The sequence below is a fragment of the Lactuca sativa genome, chromosome 3, assembly GCF_002870075.4.
Source record: "Lactuca sativa cultivar Salinas chromosome 3, Lsat_Salinas_v11, whole genome shotgun sequence".
Lineage (NCBI taxonomy): Eukaryota > Viridiplantae > Streptophyta > Magnoliopsida > Asterales > Asteraceae > Lactuca > Lactuca sativa.
Genome location: NC_056625.2, coordinates 191,220,200 through 191,234,452, shown reverse-complemented (window position 1 = coordinate 191,234,452; position 14,253 = coordinate 191,220,200). Strand labels below are relative to the sequence as shown.

The 14,253-nt window shown below is 36.8% G+C and overlaps 1 protein-coding gene across 3 annotated transcripts; it reads left to right on the top strand.

The window, feature by feature from the left end:
- The first annotated feature begins 2,230 nt into the window (after positions 1-2,230).
- Positions 2,231-11,327, top strand: LOC111887254 (E2F transcription factor-like E2FF). Of its 3 annotated transcripts, none has more exons than XM_042898897.2 (11): positions 2,231-2,554; positions 2,650-2,717; positions 2,813-2,865; positions 2,975-3,052; positions 3,170-3,226; positions 3,340-3,430; positions 3,550-3,620; positions 3,707-3,779; positions 3,859-3,920; positions 4,037-4,478; positions 11,183-11,327. In XM_042898897.2, exons 1-11 carry the CDS (start codon positions 2,472-2,474, stop codon positions 11,188-11,190), a joined length of 1,086 nt encoding a protein of 361 aa, XP_042754831.1. In that variant the 5' UTR covers positions 2,231-2,471; the 3' UTR covers positions 11,191-11,327. The 3 variants fall into 3 exon arrangements, with proteins under 3 accessions (XP_042754831.1, XP_023739183.1, XP_023739182.1); XM_023883415.3 differs by lacking the exon at positions 11,183-11,327 and adding an exon at positions 5,072-5,395 and having other exon boundaries at positions 2,234-2,554; positions 3,176-3,226; XM_023883414.3 differs by lacking the exon at positions 11,183-11,327 and adding an exon at positions 5,072-5,395 and having other exon boundaries at positions 2,237-2,554.
- Positions 11,328-14,253: the final 2,926 nt, after the last annotated feature.

Genomic DNA, 14,253 nt, shown 5'->3' with positions numbered 1-14,253 from the left:
CCCTCGGACGTTTCCACCGTCTGGTTCGGGGGTGTGACAGATAGAGACTGCCAAATGAGGCATCCTTAGGAGTTAGTGCCCTTAAATATGGTACAAACTCGAAGATATAAGGTTTACACCAAAATGGCTGCCACGCTGTGGCAAATAGGCTGCCACACCGTGACACTACGCAACTCCACGTTCTTAATCATATAATTGCTACACTGTGGGGCCTTAGCCACCACGTTGTGGCCCACTCGAAACCTTAATAGTTTATAATTAAAATAATTAACTTGGGGAAAGAAATATTTGGAAATTAGATGTTACAGACTAACTCAATACAACGATTTGGAAACGTTGGTACAGATGTTGTGAAGCAGCTGTCCAAAAATAAAGGTGATTCGACCTTTGAATCTTCAAGAAACGATCAATATCTATAGTTAGGTCTTCAAAATCGGGAATTAGAAAAAAACCCCATTTTCTCTCTATAGAAACCCATTCCAATATACTCTAACACCCTAAATACTAAGTAAATAAACATATAATCTAGGTATAATTATAAGATTTTCCTCATGGATTAAAAATGAATAAAAAACTCAACATGCGGTAGCACCGTTATTACTTTATTTTTTGTATTATCTTTGCATTGAAACCTTTATGTCACAATTCTCATACCTTCATGTACCATTTTTATAATCTCACACATGACATTTATCAATTTTGTGAGATTTCTACATTTAACTTATTTTTAGCTATTATCTCAATATTTCCACCGGAAACACCCTAAATTAGTATACTTTCGTTAAGAATTCTAAACAAAAAAATATTTAAACATATGTTACAATCAAGACTAAAATACCCTACTACATTCTCAGGTCTGACTCTATCAATTCCCTGGACATTTTTTTTTGCATGATATGTGGTTGAATTCTCCTCTGCAGAGTTGACTCCCGCGGCCTCCCGGTAGAAGAGAGAGAAAGCTGGCCTTCCATCCGTCAATCCTTTTTCTGATATTCATTTCTAAATCATTCAAATATGATGTTTTTATACACATCACATCACATGTTCATAAAACCATTTCACAAAGTCATTCTTTTTAATTACTTTAACATCTTAAACACTCAAATTCTATTCTAGGATGTTGCCTAGAAGCTTTTACTTTCTATCTCTTGTCGATCTCTCCAAAATGAAAAAGATGAAGTCTAACTAACTTAACACTTTAGCCTATTGGCAATTCTAGTCCTTATGCTTTCTAATTTCCGAGTCAATCCACCTTTTTAAACATAGTCTTTAAATGAACTTCTAAGAGTGGTGGGGTGAAATCAATTCCATCAACGACAAGGATAATATGTCACTAAGGTGGAGCCTGCTTCGGGTGCCTGACTTGTCAATATTTTCTCTCTCCTTAGTAGTTCACTATTGTTTCTCTATCTTTTCTCTCTTTGACAAAGTTAGGCAATAAGGTGGGCAGAGGAGATGGTTTAAATGGAACTTAGTATCAACCACACTACTTCCCTGAGCCTAAGACTAACACTAATGCCCCATGACAAAATTACACTTGTAAATTGGTCCTTTGACTAAGTCAAAGCTAGAAAGGTAAGTTTGGCCAATTTGATGCTTCTCACCCTACTCTAAAAATTTATATTATTTCAAGTTCAAACTTATTAATCTTATTTATTATCCAAATAATTATTTATTTAATAATGATATTATCTATTTATTTTTTATTTTAAATAAAAATTTAATGTTGGTAAAAAAATAGGATGTTATAATTTCATCTACTGATTTCATGTATATACCAAATATACAACATTTCTCATACAAATGAAATACAATTTGAAACAAAATTTATTAACCTGTAGCTAAAAGAATAGAATGGCAATCGGAAATTGTCACCCCCCTATGCAAAACTATGCAAGACTCGAAAATTACAGCCACATTAAAAAATGACGTTGTCAAAAATAAAAAAAATCCATTGCATAAGAAACCATTTCTCCAAGTTTGGCAATGCAAATTTGTAGGATGAGAGGTTTCAATATGATACTTTGAAAATGAAAGTGATAAATGATGAAAATTTTGGCTTATATATAAAAAACCATAATTTCGAATTTCGTATTTTGAAAAAAAAAAGATAGTTATTCTTATAAAACTTTAAATATCTTCCAACAAGGTAATTTTTGTCATTTTTTCACAACTAAATAAAATTCTAATATAATGTTTTATATATTTTTATTTTTTAAACATATATTTTCAAATTTATCTTTAAAGAAAAGGAGTGAAGGCAACTAGGGGAAGCCGCGCATCGTCCCGGATTCAAATTCCCGCGGCTCGTTTTGAAGCGCTGCTTTTCTCGTTTTGGTCTCCAGGTTTTCCAGATCGAGAAACCCCAATTTTGAATCTACAATCCCGCCATTGATTCATCGAAACTAACTTCACAATACAAATCTCAAATCGGATCTATCGATCGAGCTGAGTTTCAAGGATTTCCATCCATGGCGTTACTTCATGATTCCGATACTAAAGTTCCTTCTCTCTACAGCCGCAAAGAGAAGTCTCTCGGCGTCTTATGCTCCAAGTATTTATTCATTTACCTTTCTCTCTTTTGCACACATGCACTCTTTAGATCTTGTTTGCTTCTTATATCACAATCTGAAATCGATTAATCTTCAGTTTCCTGAGGTTGTATAATCGAGAAGGCGTTGAATCGATAGGACTTGACAACGCAGCAAATCAATTAGGTTTTCATCTGACTTTTATGCTTGAGTACGATTTTCCTTAATGATAATGAACAAACAGAATCAGAATGATAAAAGGATCTTGGAAAAACCCACAGGTGTTGAGAGGCGGCGAATTTACGACATCGTCAACATATTAGAAAGTGTTGGCGTAAGTCTTTTCCCTCTTCATCTCTGCACTGTTTTCTCTTTCTATTGATTTGTTCAAGAAATTGGTTGCGCATAGTCGGTTTAGGGTTTGTAGTTTGTTTAATTTTCAGGTCCTGACAAGGAAAGCAAAGAATCAGTATACTTGGAGGGGGTTCAGTGCAATTCCACAAGCTTTAGACGAGCTTAGGGTATGTTCAAAAACACGCATATTCTCCTGATAATTTTCTGTTTGTATGATTGATTAAAGTTAAAACAATAAGATGAACTCATGACTTGTGAACTTTTGTGTGTACATTCACTTGTAGAAACAGGCATCATCTAACGACAACCTGAAAATGTCACAATACTACAACTTTGGAGCTGTAAGTTCTCCATTTTTAAGTTTGAGTTCTCTTAATTCTCATCTGTCACAAGAACTCTTGAAACATATTTTCTTTGTTTTGAATTTACTTAACGATCCAGATTCTTTTACTAGGCTGTAAATGAGAACAATTGTCGTGGGCCTTCTAATTCAAACAACTCAAACACTGACACACATATCAAACCTTCCGGATCTCAAAAAAGTGGTAAGTTGATTTCCTTCTACTTCTCTTTAATATTCAATTCATAATCAACCATTCTTGTTTAGATGCCAATGAGATACAAAACATGACACATAGTTTGTATTTCTTGACATACATTTCAGACACCAACAGGAAGGAAAAATCTCTAGGACTTCTGACACAAAATTTCATCAAGCTATTCATCTCTTCTAAGGTGAGTGAAAACTAAAAACCATTTTTCACTCAAAACAGCCTATTCTTAATCTTGGTTCCTAAACACACTTTCTTTATATTCTTCAGGAAGATTTGATCTCTTTGGACACTGCTGCAACAACATTGCTTGGTGATGTGCATGACCCAACAGCCATGAGAAGTAATTTCCTTTCCAATTTGATTTATAAATTTACTTTTACACCCCTTGCACTTACATAACACAAATTCTATATACTCAGCAAAAGTGAGGCGATTATATGACATTGCAAATGTCTTTTCATCCATGGGTCTCCTTGAAAAGGTATAGCTTCTACACTTCTACTTTCTTGGTTATAAAGATAACACAATTAGTCAATTACAAGGCAATTTATCTAAAAAAGTTACAATCTTTTTTTTTTTTTTTTTTTTTCATAAAAGATGCGACACCCAGAGAGTGGAAAACCATCATTTAGATGGTTGGGATTGAAAGGGGAAAAGGAGACAAAATCTTTACAACCATTGGATACAAATACAATTACAAACAGCTCAAAAAGGCGAGCTTTTGGAACAGATATAACAAACAATGTTAATGATTCAGATTCAAAAAGATACAGAATTGAATCTTTATCTGATTGGAGCTCAAAAGAAGTTACTGTAGCAATGCATGGGAATATGAATATGAATATTGACATTGTGAAGGTGGAAATGGAAAGTGATGAGAATTTGTGTTTACCTTTACACCCTCAAAATCAAAGAAATTCAAAGGAATTTGTGTTTGGACCATTTAGACCTGTAGGAATGTCTGGAAACAAAAAGTCAAAGGAGAGTCAAGATTGGGAAAAGTTGGCTCATACTTATCGTCCTCAGTATCACAACAAAGGTATGTTGCTAAATCTTTTTCATTAAATATAGAAAGATTAATTATAGTTATAGGGAAATATAGATAATGAGTCTTTCATCCATTAAGTCATGACTTTTACAATTTTACCCTTATGAGATAGTGTTTGGTATGATGGAATGAAAGAAACCTGTTTGTTAATTTTTATTGCTTATCAGAAAAGTTTACATTGTTTTCATTAATCTACAGTTTTATATTTTTGTTATATGAAAGTAACTAAAGTTATTTTTACTTGTAAATAGAAGTCCTTGCTAATTATTTTTATATATTAAACTTCATAAGAAATCATTTAGTTTCTATAGGCCAACTAAACATGATCATGGAATGCACTACTACTACTACTTATTCCATTAACCAAATAAACTTTAGAAGTTTTGTTGAATAGATCTCTAAAATACTTTTTTTTGTTAACTTTCATTCCGTATTTAAGTTGGTGGTTTTATATTACATTTTTTTTTTCTTTTGAAAAAACAAAAAATATGATTTTCTTTTGAAAAACTAGTTGCCAGCTGGAAAGTTAACTGCTAGCTGATAGATGAAAAAGTAGTTTGGTTGTTGATAATATGACATGACAGCTCTAGGTGATGTTTTGGGGCATTATGTGGAGGCTTGGAAATCATGGTATGTTGAAGCAACTGAGAAGAAACATGTACAACAACCAGTAGTACAGTAGTAACATCAATCTTCTTGCTGTGTCTATGTCATTCATACTTACTTTTTAATGCACCAATTTAGGTGGTAGCTTAGCTTAGATTGTTGTTCTTTCTAATTCTATATATTAATATCATAGGCTCAACTTCACTTCTAGTAATGTGGTGGTTGGGTAGCTTTGTAAACATACTTGTGAATTCTTTCATGCCTTAGTCTTACAAGTTATATCATTGCAATGGTTTCTAATACTAACTAGAACATTTTAATGTTTAAATTCAAAAGTAATTGTAAGTTATTAAGATAATGATATGTTTTTAATAAAAATAATGAACACTAGAACTTTTGTATTTAGTTTTAGCTAAAGTTTGATTTTTTTTTTTTATATTTGAAATCTGTTATTGATAAAATATTAAAATATAACTTACATAGGTTGAACATTGAAGTTACTTTCTCTAGTTATTCCTTAAAGTAAGATTGTATTTTTTTGTTAATTTTTATTATTATCGGAAATATACTTTAAAATCAATGTTTAATTGCTTGGTTTATGTGTTTATGATTAAATAAAGGGAAGGTACACAAAGCAACCATATTTTGGGAAACTAACATAAACTACCAACACATATTGCAAAAATAAACTTTGTGAAATTACTTGTTTGACCATTTAAATAGAAAAACCTGTTGTCAAATTTTGATATAAATAGGACAAAATTTCATAAATGGTTATTGTGGTTTTTAAAAAGTTACACTTTAAGGATATCTTTGGAAAGTGTTAAGGTTTATTTTCTTACCTAGTTGGTCCTTATCCATGTAATAAGACTATCTCGCCCCTTTGAATATGACATACATTTAATATTTAATTACAAAGGCTCCACTATACCCATCTCACCCACCCCCACCATACCTTAACGCACCACAGTCCATCGTCTATCGTCTCTTTTCTTTCTTCGCCCACCACCACAGTCTGTTGTCACAATCGTCTGTCATCATCGGTTTCAGGAAAACAAAAACAGTGTTAGACTTCATAATTCATTTTCATACACCCACACACTAACTTTTGAACAAAATGATATTCATACACTTGCAATTATAAACCACATTAATCATCTAAAAAAACACACACATACACACAATCAAAAACTAAAACTCACACACTAGAGTTAGATCACATAGAGAATTAGAAACAAAACACACACACACACACACATACAAAGTAGTTGAAACACAAATTGGAAAATTACATAGGGTTAATGACCTAGGAGGGTAATAAGGTTTTAACTTTGTCTACATTATGTCCGAAAGGTTTTTTTTTAACATATTACACCAACATGGTTGTTATAACTGTTTAAAAAGGGTAATAATGTTTTAATTTTGTCCACATTAGATCCTTAAGGTCTTTTTTTGTACATATTACACCTACATGGTTATTATAATCGTTTAAAGAGAGAGAGAGAGAGAGAGAGAGAGAGAGAGAGAGAGAGAGAGAGAGAGAGAGAGAGAGAGAGAGAGAGAGAGAGAGAGAGAGAGAGAGAGAGAGAGAGAGAGAGGGGGGGGGGTTAATAAGGTTTTAATTTTGTCCACTTTAGGTTCTTATTTTTAATATTTTTATCATTTCATTTCTAACTCTTTTACAGTTTATATTAGTATCTAGGTAGATGACTTCATCATTTCATCTTTTCATTTTAGTCTCCCATTCACCACAACTGCGATTTCAATTGAAAGGTTACATAACAATTTTTTGTCATTTTAACAAAAAAAAAACTAATAATAATCAAAGTCTTAATGATTAAGGCTATGTTTGGCGCGTCAGAGCTAGCTGATAAGCTAGTTTATTTTATAATCTTTTTTAAGTTGTCATGTTTGGCAAGCCAAAAAGTTGCTTATAAGCTAGCATTTTAAAAAGCTACTTAGACTAGTTTTTTTAAAGGTTTTTTTTTTATTTTTTTATTTTTTTTATATTTTATTTATTTAATTTCCAAATATACACCTTAATTAATTAAGAAAACATTATTTTAAATGTCCTTTTATGTCATTATTTAAATTTCAGATAACTTATAAGTCAGTGGCGAAGTCAGGGTTAAAGTAAAAGAGTATCCCCAAAAAGTAATAAGGTATCCCCGATAACTAATGACTCAACCAATGAGGTATCCTCGAAACGCTATTACTTATCAGGGATACCCCATTACTTGTCGGGGATACTCTTTTACTTTGACCCTGGCTCCGCCACTGGCTTATAAGTTATGTAACCTTTCAATTGAAACCATCGTTGTGATGAATAGGCGACTAAAATGAGAAGATGAAATGATAAAACCATCTAACTAGATACTAATATAAATTGTAAAAGAGTTAGATGAAATGATAAAAATATTAAAAATAAGGACCTAATGTGGACAAAATTAAAACCTTATTACCTCCTCTTTAAACGGTTATAACAACCACGTTGGTGTAATATGTACAAAAAAAGACCTTAAGGACCTAATGTGGATAAAATTAAAACCTTATTACCCTATCTAAATGGTTATAACAACCATGTTGGTGTAATATGTACAAAAAAAAACATTAAGGACCTAATGTGGACAAAGTTAAAACCTTATTACCCACCTTGGTCATTAACCCAATTACATATCCAAACACAGTGGAAAAATCACACCAACCTAAAAATTAAATCCACACAGGGAGAGAGTTGAGTCGAGGACTAGGGTTATTGTAACACCCGGTTCCTAGTACGTATTTAAATTTAAGTAATTTCATGTTTTGCACCGGGACTCCGCGAGTTGGAGGCCCAACTCGTCGAGTAGACTGGATTTTTGGTCGCGGGGTTAAGTGACCTACTCGACGAGTTGGGAGCCCGACTCGACGAGTAGGGCTGCCTGGATGAAACCCTAATATTTAGGGTTTTCACCCTATTTAAACACCTTAAGTGGTTCCCTTTACAGCCTCCAACACCCTCAGACCATCCCCACGAAACCCTAATCGTTTTTAAGTGATTTTGAACTCTTTGTGCCATTTTGTGTGAGTTAGAAGGTTGAAGAGAAGAAGGAGGAGCTTGGGATTTTAGAAGGAGCAAGGAGATCTAGAGGTTTTGCTTAATTTCCTGTTTATTAGAGGTAAAAGTCCAGACCTTGCTTCTTCTTTCATTAGATACTCTTTTTGGAGTAACTTAGGGTTTTTGGAAGTCATTTTTGGAGTCATTCTTGGACGCAACTATGATTTTGGGGTGAGAACTTCAAATATGGGACCATTAAAGGTTCCCATGGCATAAAGGTGCCAACTTATGGCCATGGGAGCCCCATGCATCATATAAATCCCATTTTAAGGCCATTTGAGCCAAATCCCCTATGAAAGGAAGTAAAGTTCGTAGCTTTACGTAAAATATGGACCCTAGGAGGTCAGATCTATGGTTTGGATGCATTAAGACCAATTGAAATCAACTGAATAGTTTTGGAAAAAAAGGGACTCAGAAAGTCGCTTATACGACTCGACGATTTGGGTCGCAGTTTCCCCCATACCTCTTCTGAGAATGGACAATATGTTGAGTTGAAAGAAGGCTCAGCATGTTGGGTTCGTTTTGGACTTGGAGATCACGAACTCGACGAGTTCAAGGATGAACTTGGTGAGTTCAAGGCAATGTCCCAACCACATGAAGACGGACTCGACGAGTCAAAGACTAAACGCCTTAATGCGGATGAAGATGAACTCGACGAGTTCAAGGGTGAACTCGGCGAGTTAGTTGTAGAAGGTCCCGTTTTTGTTGAAGGAGAGCTTGTCGAGCTCTTGCTAGACTCGACGAGTAGGGTCGAGGTTTTAGTAGTTTATTGTGACAACCCGGAACTTCTATCTTGTACACTTAGTCAATTCAATCAATGTTAAGCTTGTTTTGTTGACTTCTAGCACTGTTTGAGGGTTCATTTAAGTGTTCTAAGTTTGAGTATGGCCAAGGTTGAGTTTGGGAATGAGCCAGCAAGCCATAAAGTGAAAAAATCAGGCCGTACACACCCTTAGGGGGAGTGTACGGCCGTACACATGGGTGTGCGGCCGCACACTCACCTCTTGGCCGCACACTCACTTGTAGACAACATACCAACCCCTATATAAAGGGTAGACCCCTTTCCTTTCATTCCTTTAACACCTTGGCAACACACAACATCATTTCTCTCAAGCTTCTTCAACCAAAAACCCTCCAAAGCTTCAAAACGTGAGTAATCCATCCTTTAGCTTATTGTGCTTGAAGAACCACTTGATCTAAGCTTTGAATCATCAAGTCCTGACATGTTCATCATCTCTTTGAAGGAGTGCGGCTGCACACCCCCTTGTGGTGGCCTCACACTCCTAAAAGACCCTCCAAAGTGAGAGTTTGACTTCCATACTCGAGATAGACATGACCCTAGCCTTGTTGCACCTTGGAAATTGCATTTTGCACATCATCTTGTGGGGTGTACGACCGCACGCACCTGTGTACGGCCACACACACCCTTGTACGACCACACACTCAAGTGTGCGACCACACACTCCTGTGTGCGACCACACACACACATTCTAGGACCACAAACCCATTTCTAAGACCCTAAACTTGTACTACAACCAAGTATGGACCTAGGACACTTCATGGATGCAAGTATGGACCTTGAAACACCTCAAAGACACTTTCCAACATGAGTGTACGGCCGCACACCCCTTGGGCCGCACACCCATGGCCGAACACACCCTTAAGGTGGCCATACACTCCCCTCATGCAATCCTTTAAGGTCCTAACGCTTACTGCAAGTAGTTCCGAGTCCCTAGAATGGTTCTCCATCACATCTAGTGGTGATATACCTTCATTTTACTCTTCTATGTGTCATTACATGTGATTAGGATCAAATCGTGTTCAAGCCTTCACTTGAACATCTAACATTTCGTATCGATCCTTCATTCAAGCCACTTGCCCGAGGTGAGTTCATACCCCTACGTTTTTCCGAGTTTTTCATGTTTTCAGGGGGGGGGGGGATTCAAGAAAAAGCATAAGGAAACTTGTGCTCAAAATATATTATTTTGTTTAAGATAATTATATTTTCAGTATGCTTTTAACATGGAAAACAATTTTTACCAAACGAATAAGAAATCAACTCGTAGAAACAGTTTTCAAAACTAGAGTAACGAACTTGTGAATCATATAGTAAAATGGATTATTTTATAAAGGATTCATGCAAATCATAAAAAGGATTTTCAGTATTATTACTTGTAAATTTGTTAGTCTAAGTTGGAGACACGTCCTTGGTCACACTCCCATAGAATCAGAGTGTAGGACTAGCACTTGTGACCAGAATCTCTTGTAGGGAGAGCGTGACTGTTGTGTATAGATCTATACGGGACTGACTATCCTACACCTGGCTGCTAGCTATAGTCGGACCGGCAGGTCTAAGGGTGACAAAGTCATAAAGGATACCGACCCCAATACGTACCATATCCAGTCAGTTATGGTCATGACCCTCGTAACCTAGATAACAGGAATTTACTTTTGTAATAATGAATCAAGTGAACTAACCTCAAAGTAATAACCGATAGATTACTAGAGGGTATTAATAATACCCTCAGGATTTAGTTCATCACGTATTCTCTTTATTAGTTTTATTTATGTAATAAGGCTAATATACCTCACTGGGTGTAACCAGGGTTCTTAAAAGAAAACTACGTTTATCGATATAAGTATGGTAGATACTTGTACACTTCAGTTTAGAACGGATAACCACAACCAACTTTTAGGGAAAATATAATATAGGATTTTCTCGGGATAACTCGGCTTTCATAACCAAATTGTTTAACATGTAACCAACGGATATTCATATTCATTCCACGACACCTTGGATTTGTACATATCTTGTATAAATCTGGAAGTCATGGAAGGAATGGGTTTTCAAACACGCTTTTCATAAGAAAATATAGGATTTTCTTGAGGAACACTTTTCAAAAGGATCAAAGAACATTTTTCTTCCAAAACTAAATGCTTATGAACTGACCAACTTTATGCTGATATTCTTCCAAACTGCTTGTATTCTCAGGAAATTAGTAGACAAGTACTTCTTGGATTAGAGGAGCCGGAGCAATAAGAGTCATATTTTCTATATATTTACATACTTTTGATGTACTTAAAACAAGTTTCAAATTGATGTAAACATTTTTCATATATGTATCCACTGTATTGGTTGTGTTGCTATTGTTGCTATTATTCATTAGTTGTGATGTTAAACATGACGTCCTCCGCCCCGGAACGATTCCACCATTCCGGTTTCAGGGTGTGATAGATTGGTATCAGAGCCCTTGTTTATAGCGAACTAAGTATACCGAACCTTACATGGTATACACCTATAAATATTAAGGGGCCTAAGTGCTCTAAAATAAAAAAAAATACTTTCAAAAATTATAAGTATTTTTATAAAAGTATACAAGTATACCTAGGTACCTGAATCCATGTCATAGGTAGAACAACACAGTAGTATTTGGATGTTGAGACACTGCGGTTACACCTGGGCAGTTATGTAATCATGTCTAGGGTCAATATAGTCTGATCAATTATATTCAGTCGAGACACGACCAACATGTGCTCGGGAGTGATTGTGGTGTTACAAAAAGCCTAAAACTTACCGATAACAAAAAAACATTCAACATAAAATACTATAGGAGTATTTTAGTTAGAGCCAAATTCCGTATATAGATTCGTTCCAAGTGTTGTTACCTTTTCTTTCCTAAGCGGTAATTTACTTGCGTTAGTAACCTTTTCTTTGTTTATCGCTTGGTAGAACACTTTTATTATCAGGATGAGATATATCTTGTTTCATATATCTTTAGGAATTACCATCCTTTTCTTCCTGATTGTTTCTAGAACAAGATGCCTTCCCGAGAAAGACTCATCAAAAGAAACAACAACACTCCACCACCACCACCACCTCCTCAGTTCGACCTCGTCATGTTCCAGGCAGCAGTTATAGCCGCCGTGACTGCAGCAATGGCACAAGTGAACTTTGGTGGGGCTGGAGGTAGAACCAACCCTCAAGGACAAGACGGAAGTCAGGGACAACAAAAGGAGTGTTCCTATAAGAACTTCATGACCGCAAAGCCCAAGTCCTTCGATGGAAATGGAGGTGTTATCGCTCTGACTCGATGGTTCGAGAAAATCGAATCCATCTTCGAAATTTGCGCCTGTTCCGAAGCCAACAAAGTGAAGTTCGCCGCCTGCATCTTCACCTACCGAGCCTTGACCTGGTGGAATGGTCAAGTTAAATCCATGACTCTGCCAGTGGCAAATGCCATAGGATGGGAAAGATTGAAGGAACTCATGCTCACTGAATACTGCCCGAGGGGCAAGGTGCAAAAGTTGGAGCATGAACTCTGGAATCTGAAGATGAAGGGTTCCGACATCGCTGCCTACACCGCTAGATTCTGTGATCTGGATCTTCTTTGTATGGGAATGGTCATCCCATAGAGCAAAAAGATCGAAAGGTACATCTGGGGATTGACGGCCCAGACCAAAGCGAGCGTCTTGGCTGCTAGACCGACTACATTTGATAGCGCCAAGTGCCTGTCGCAGACTCTGATCGATCATAGAGTCGATCTAGATGAGGTAGCAGCTATCTCCGAACCACAAAAGGAGAGTGGTGGGAATAAGAAGAAGTATTGGAACAAATCCAAGGGCCAGTCGTCTCAGGAGCCCTCCAAGAAACAACAAACAATGGCAGTCCATGCTGCTACTACTCCCGCAGCAGCCCCCGACACTTCAACAACCCTAACCGCTATGCTGGAAAACTACCTCGGTGCAACTACCATCATTAGGGGCAGTACCGGGAGATGTCGTGCATCAGTTGTGGCAAGAAGCGACACACGGACCGATACTGTAGAGCACCAGCCCAACCAACCAATCCGACCCCTGGAGCGGGTGCCAGCCATGCCTACTATGGATGTGGAGAGGTTGGGCACTTCAAAAGAAACTAAACCAAGGCGAAGACGGGTGGCAATACAGGAAGAGTGCTGGGGATGGTTCAGGAGGAAGCGGTTACTGATCCTACCGTTGTTACGGGTACATTCCTCCTTGACAATTCTTATGCGTGCATTCTTTTTGATTCTGGTGCGGAGAGGAGTTTTGTTAGTCATGCTTTCAAACATCTAATAAAATGTAAATCCCAACCTCTAACTAAAACGTTCACCGTCGAGATGGCTAATGGAAAGAAAGAGAGCACTAACAACATATTCATAGACTGTACTCTTACCCTAGGCAATCATTCCTTTCCCATCGATCTTATGCCTGTATTCATTAAGAGTTTCGATGTCATTATCGGCATGAATTGGTTAAGCCCCAATCCTGCTGATATCCTTTTCTTCGAGAAAGCTATCCGTCTCAATCTTCCCTCTGGTGAAGCTCTTATAGTTTATGGTGATAAACCTAGTTCGAACCTTCGTATCATATCATGCATCAAAGCCCAAAAATATTTGCGGAAGGAATGCCATGCATTCCTAGCTCACGTCGTTGATGAGACGCAAAAAGTTAAAGACCTCGAGAGTCTTCCCGAAGCCTGCAACTTTCCTGATGTCTTCCCCGAAGATCTCCCTGGAATTCCTCCAGAGCGTCAAGTCGAGTTTCGTATCGACTTAATCCCTGGAGCTACTCCTGTAGCTAAGTTGATGGGTTTTAGCCATAAGAACTTTCCTATGTGCGCATGCAAAACCCTAATGCTTGGATCTAGGCTTTCTAATTAAACATGCTTTGAATCCAAGACTTCTAATGACTAATTAGGTATAAGAACAATACAAAATTAGATCTAGAAGTTTACCTTTGAACCTCTTGTTTGATCTTGTTGTCTTGGAGCTCTAGAGTCACAATTGTCACTCCTCTAATGGCTTACAAACACCAACTAGCAAAGAGGATGATTTGAGAGAGAGGAGAGGGATGAAATTCGGCCAGGGTTTCTTCTCCTTAGAAGAGATGCCGACCCCCTTAGCTCTAGGGGTCTATTTATACTTGTAGACTCCTTAAGGGTTTCACCTTAAACCCTAGTTGGATAATCTTTCCTTAAAGCAATCCAAATCCCTACCATGGATAAGCCTTGGACGATTTTGAGCTATCCTTAGCTCTAGAATT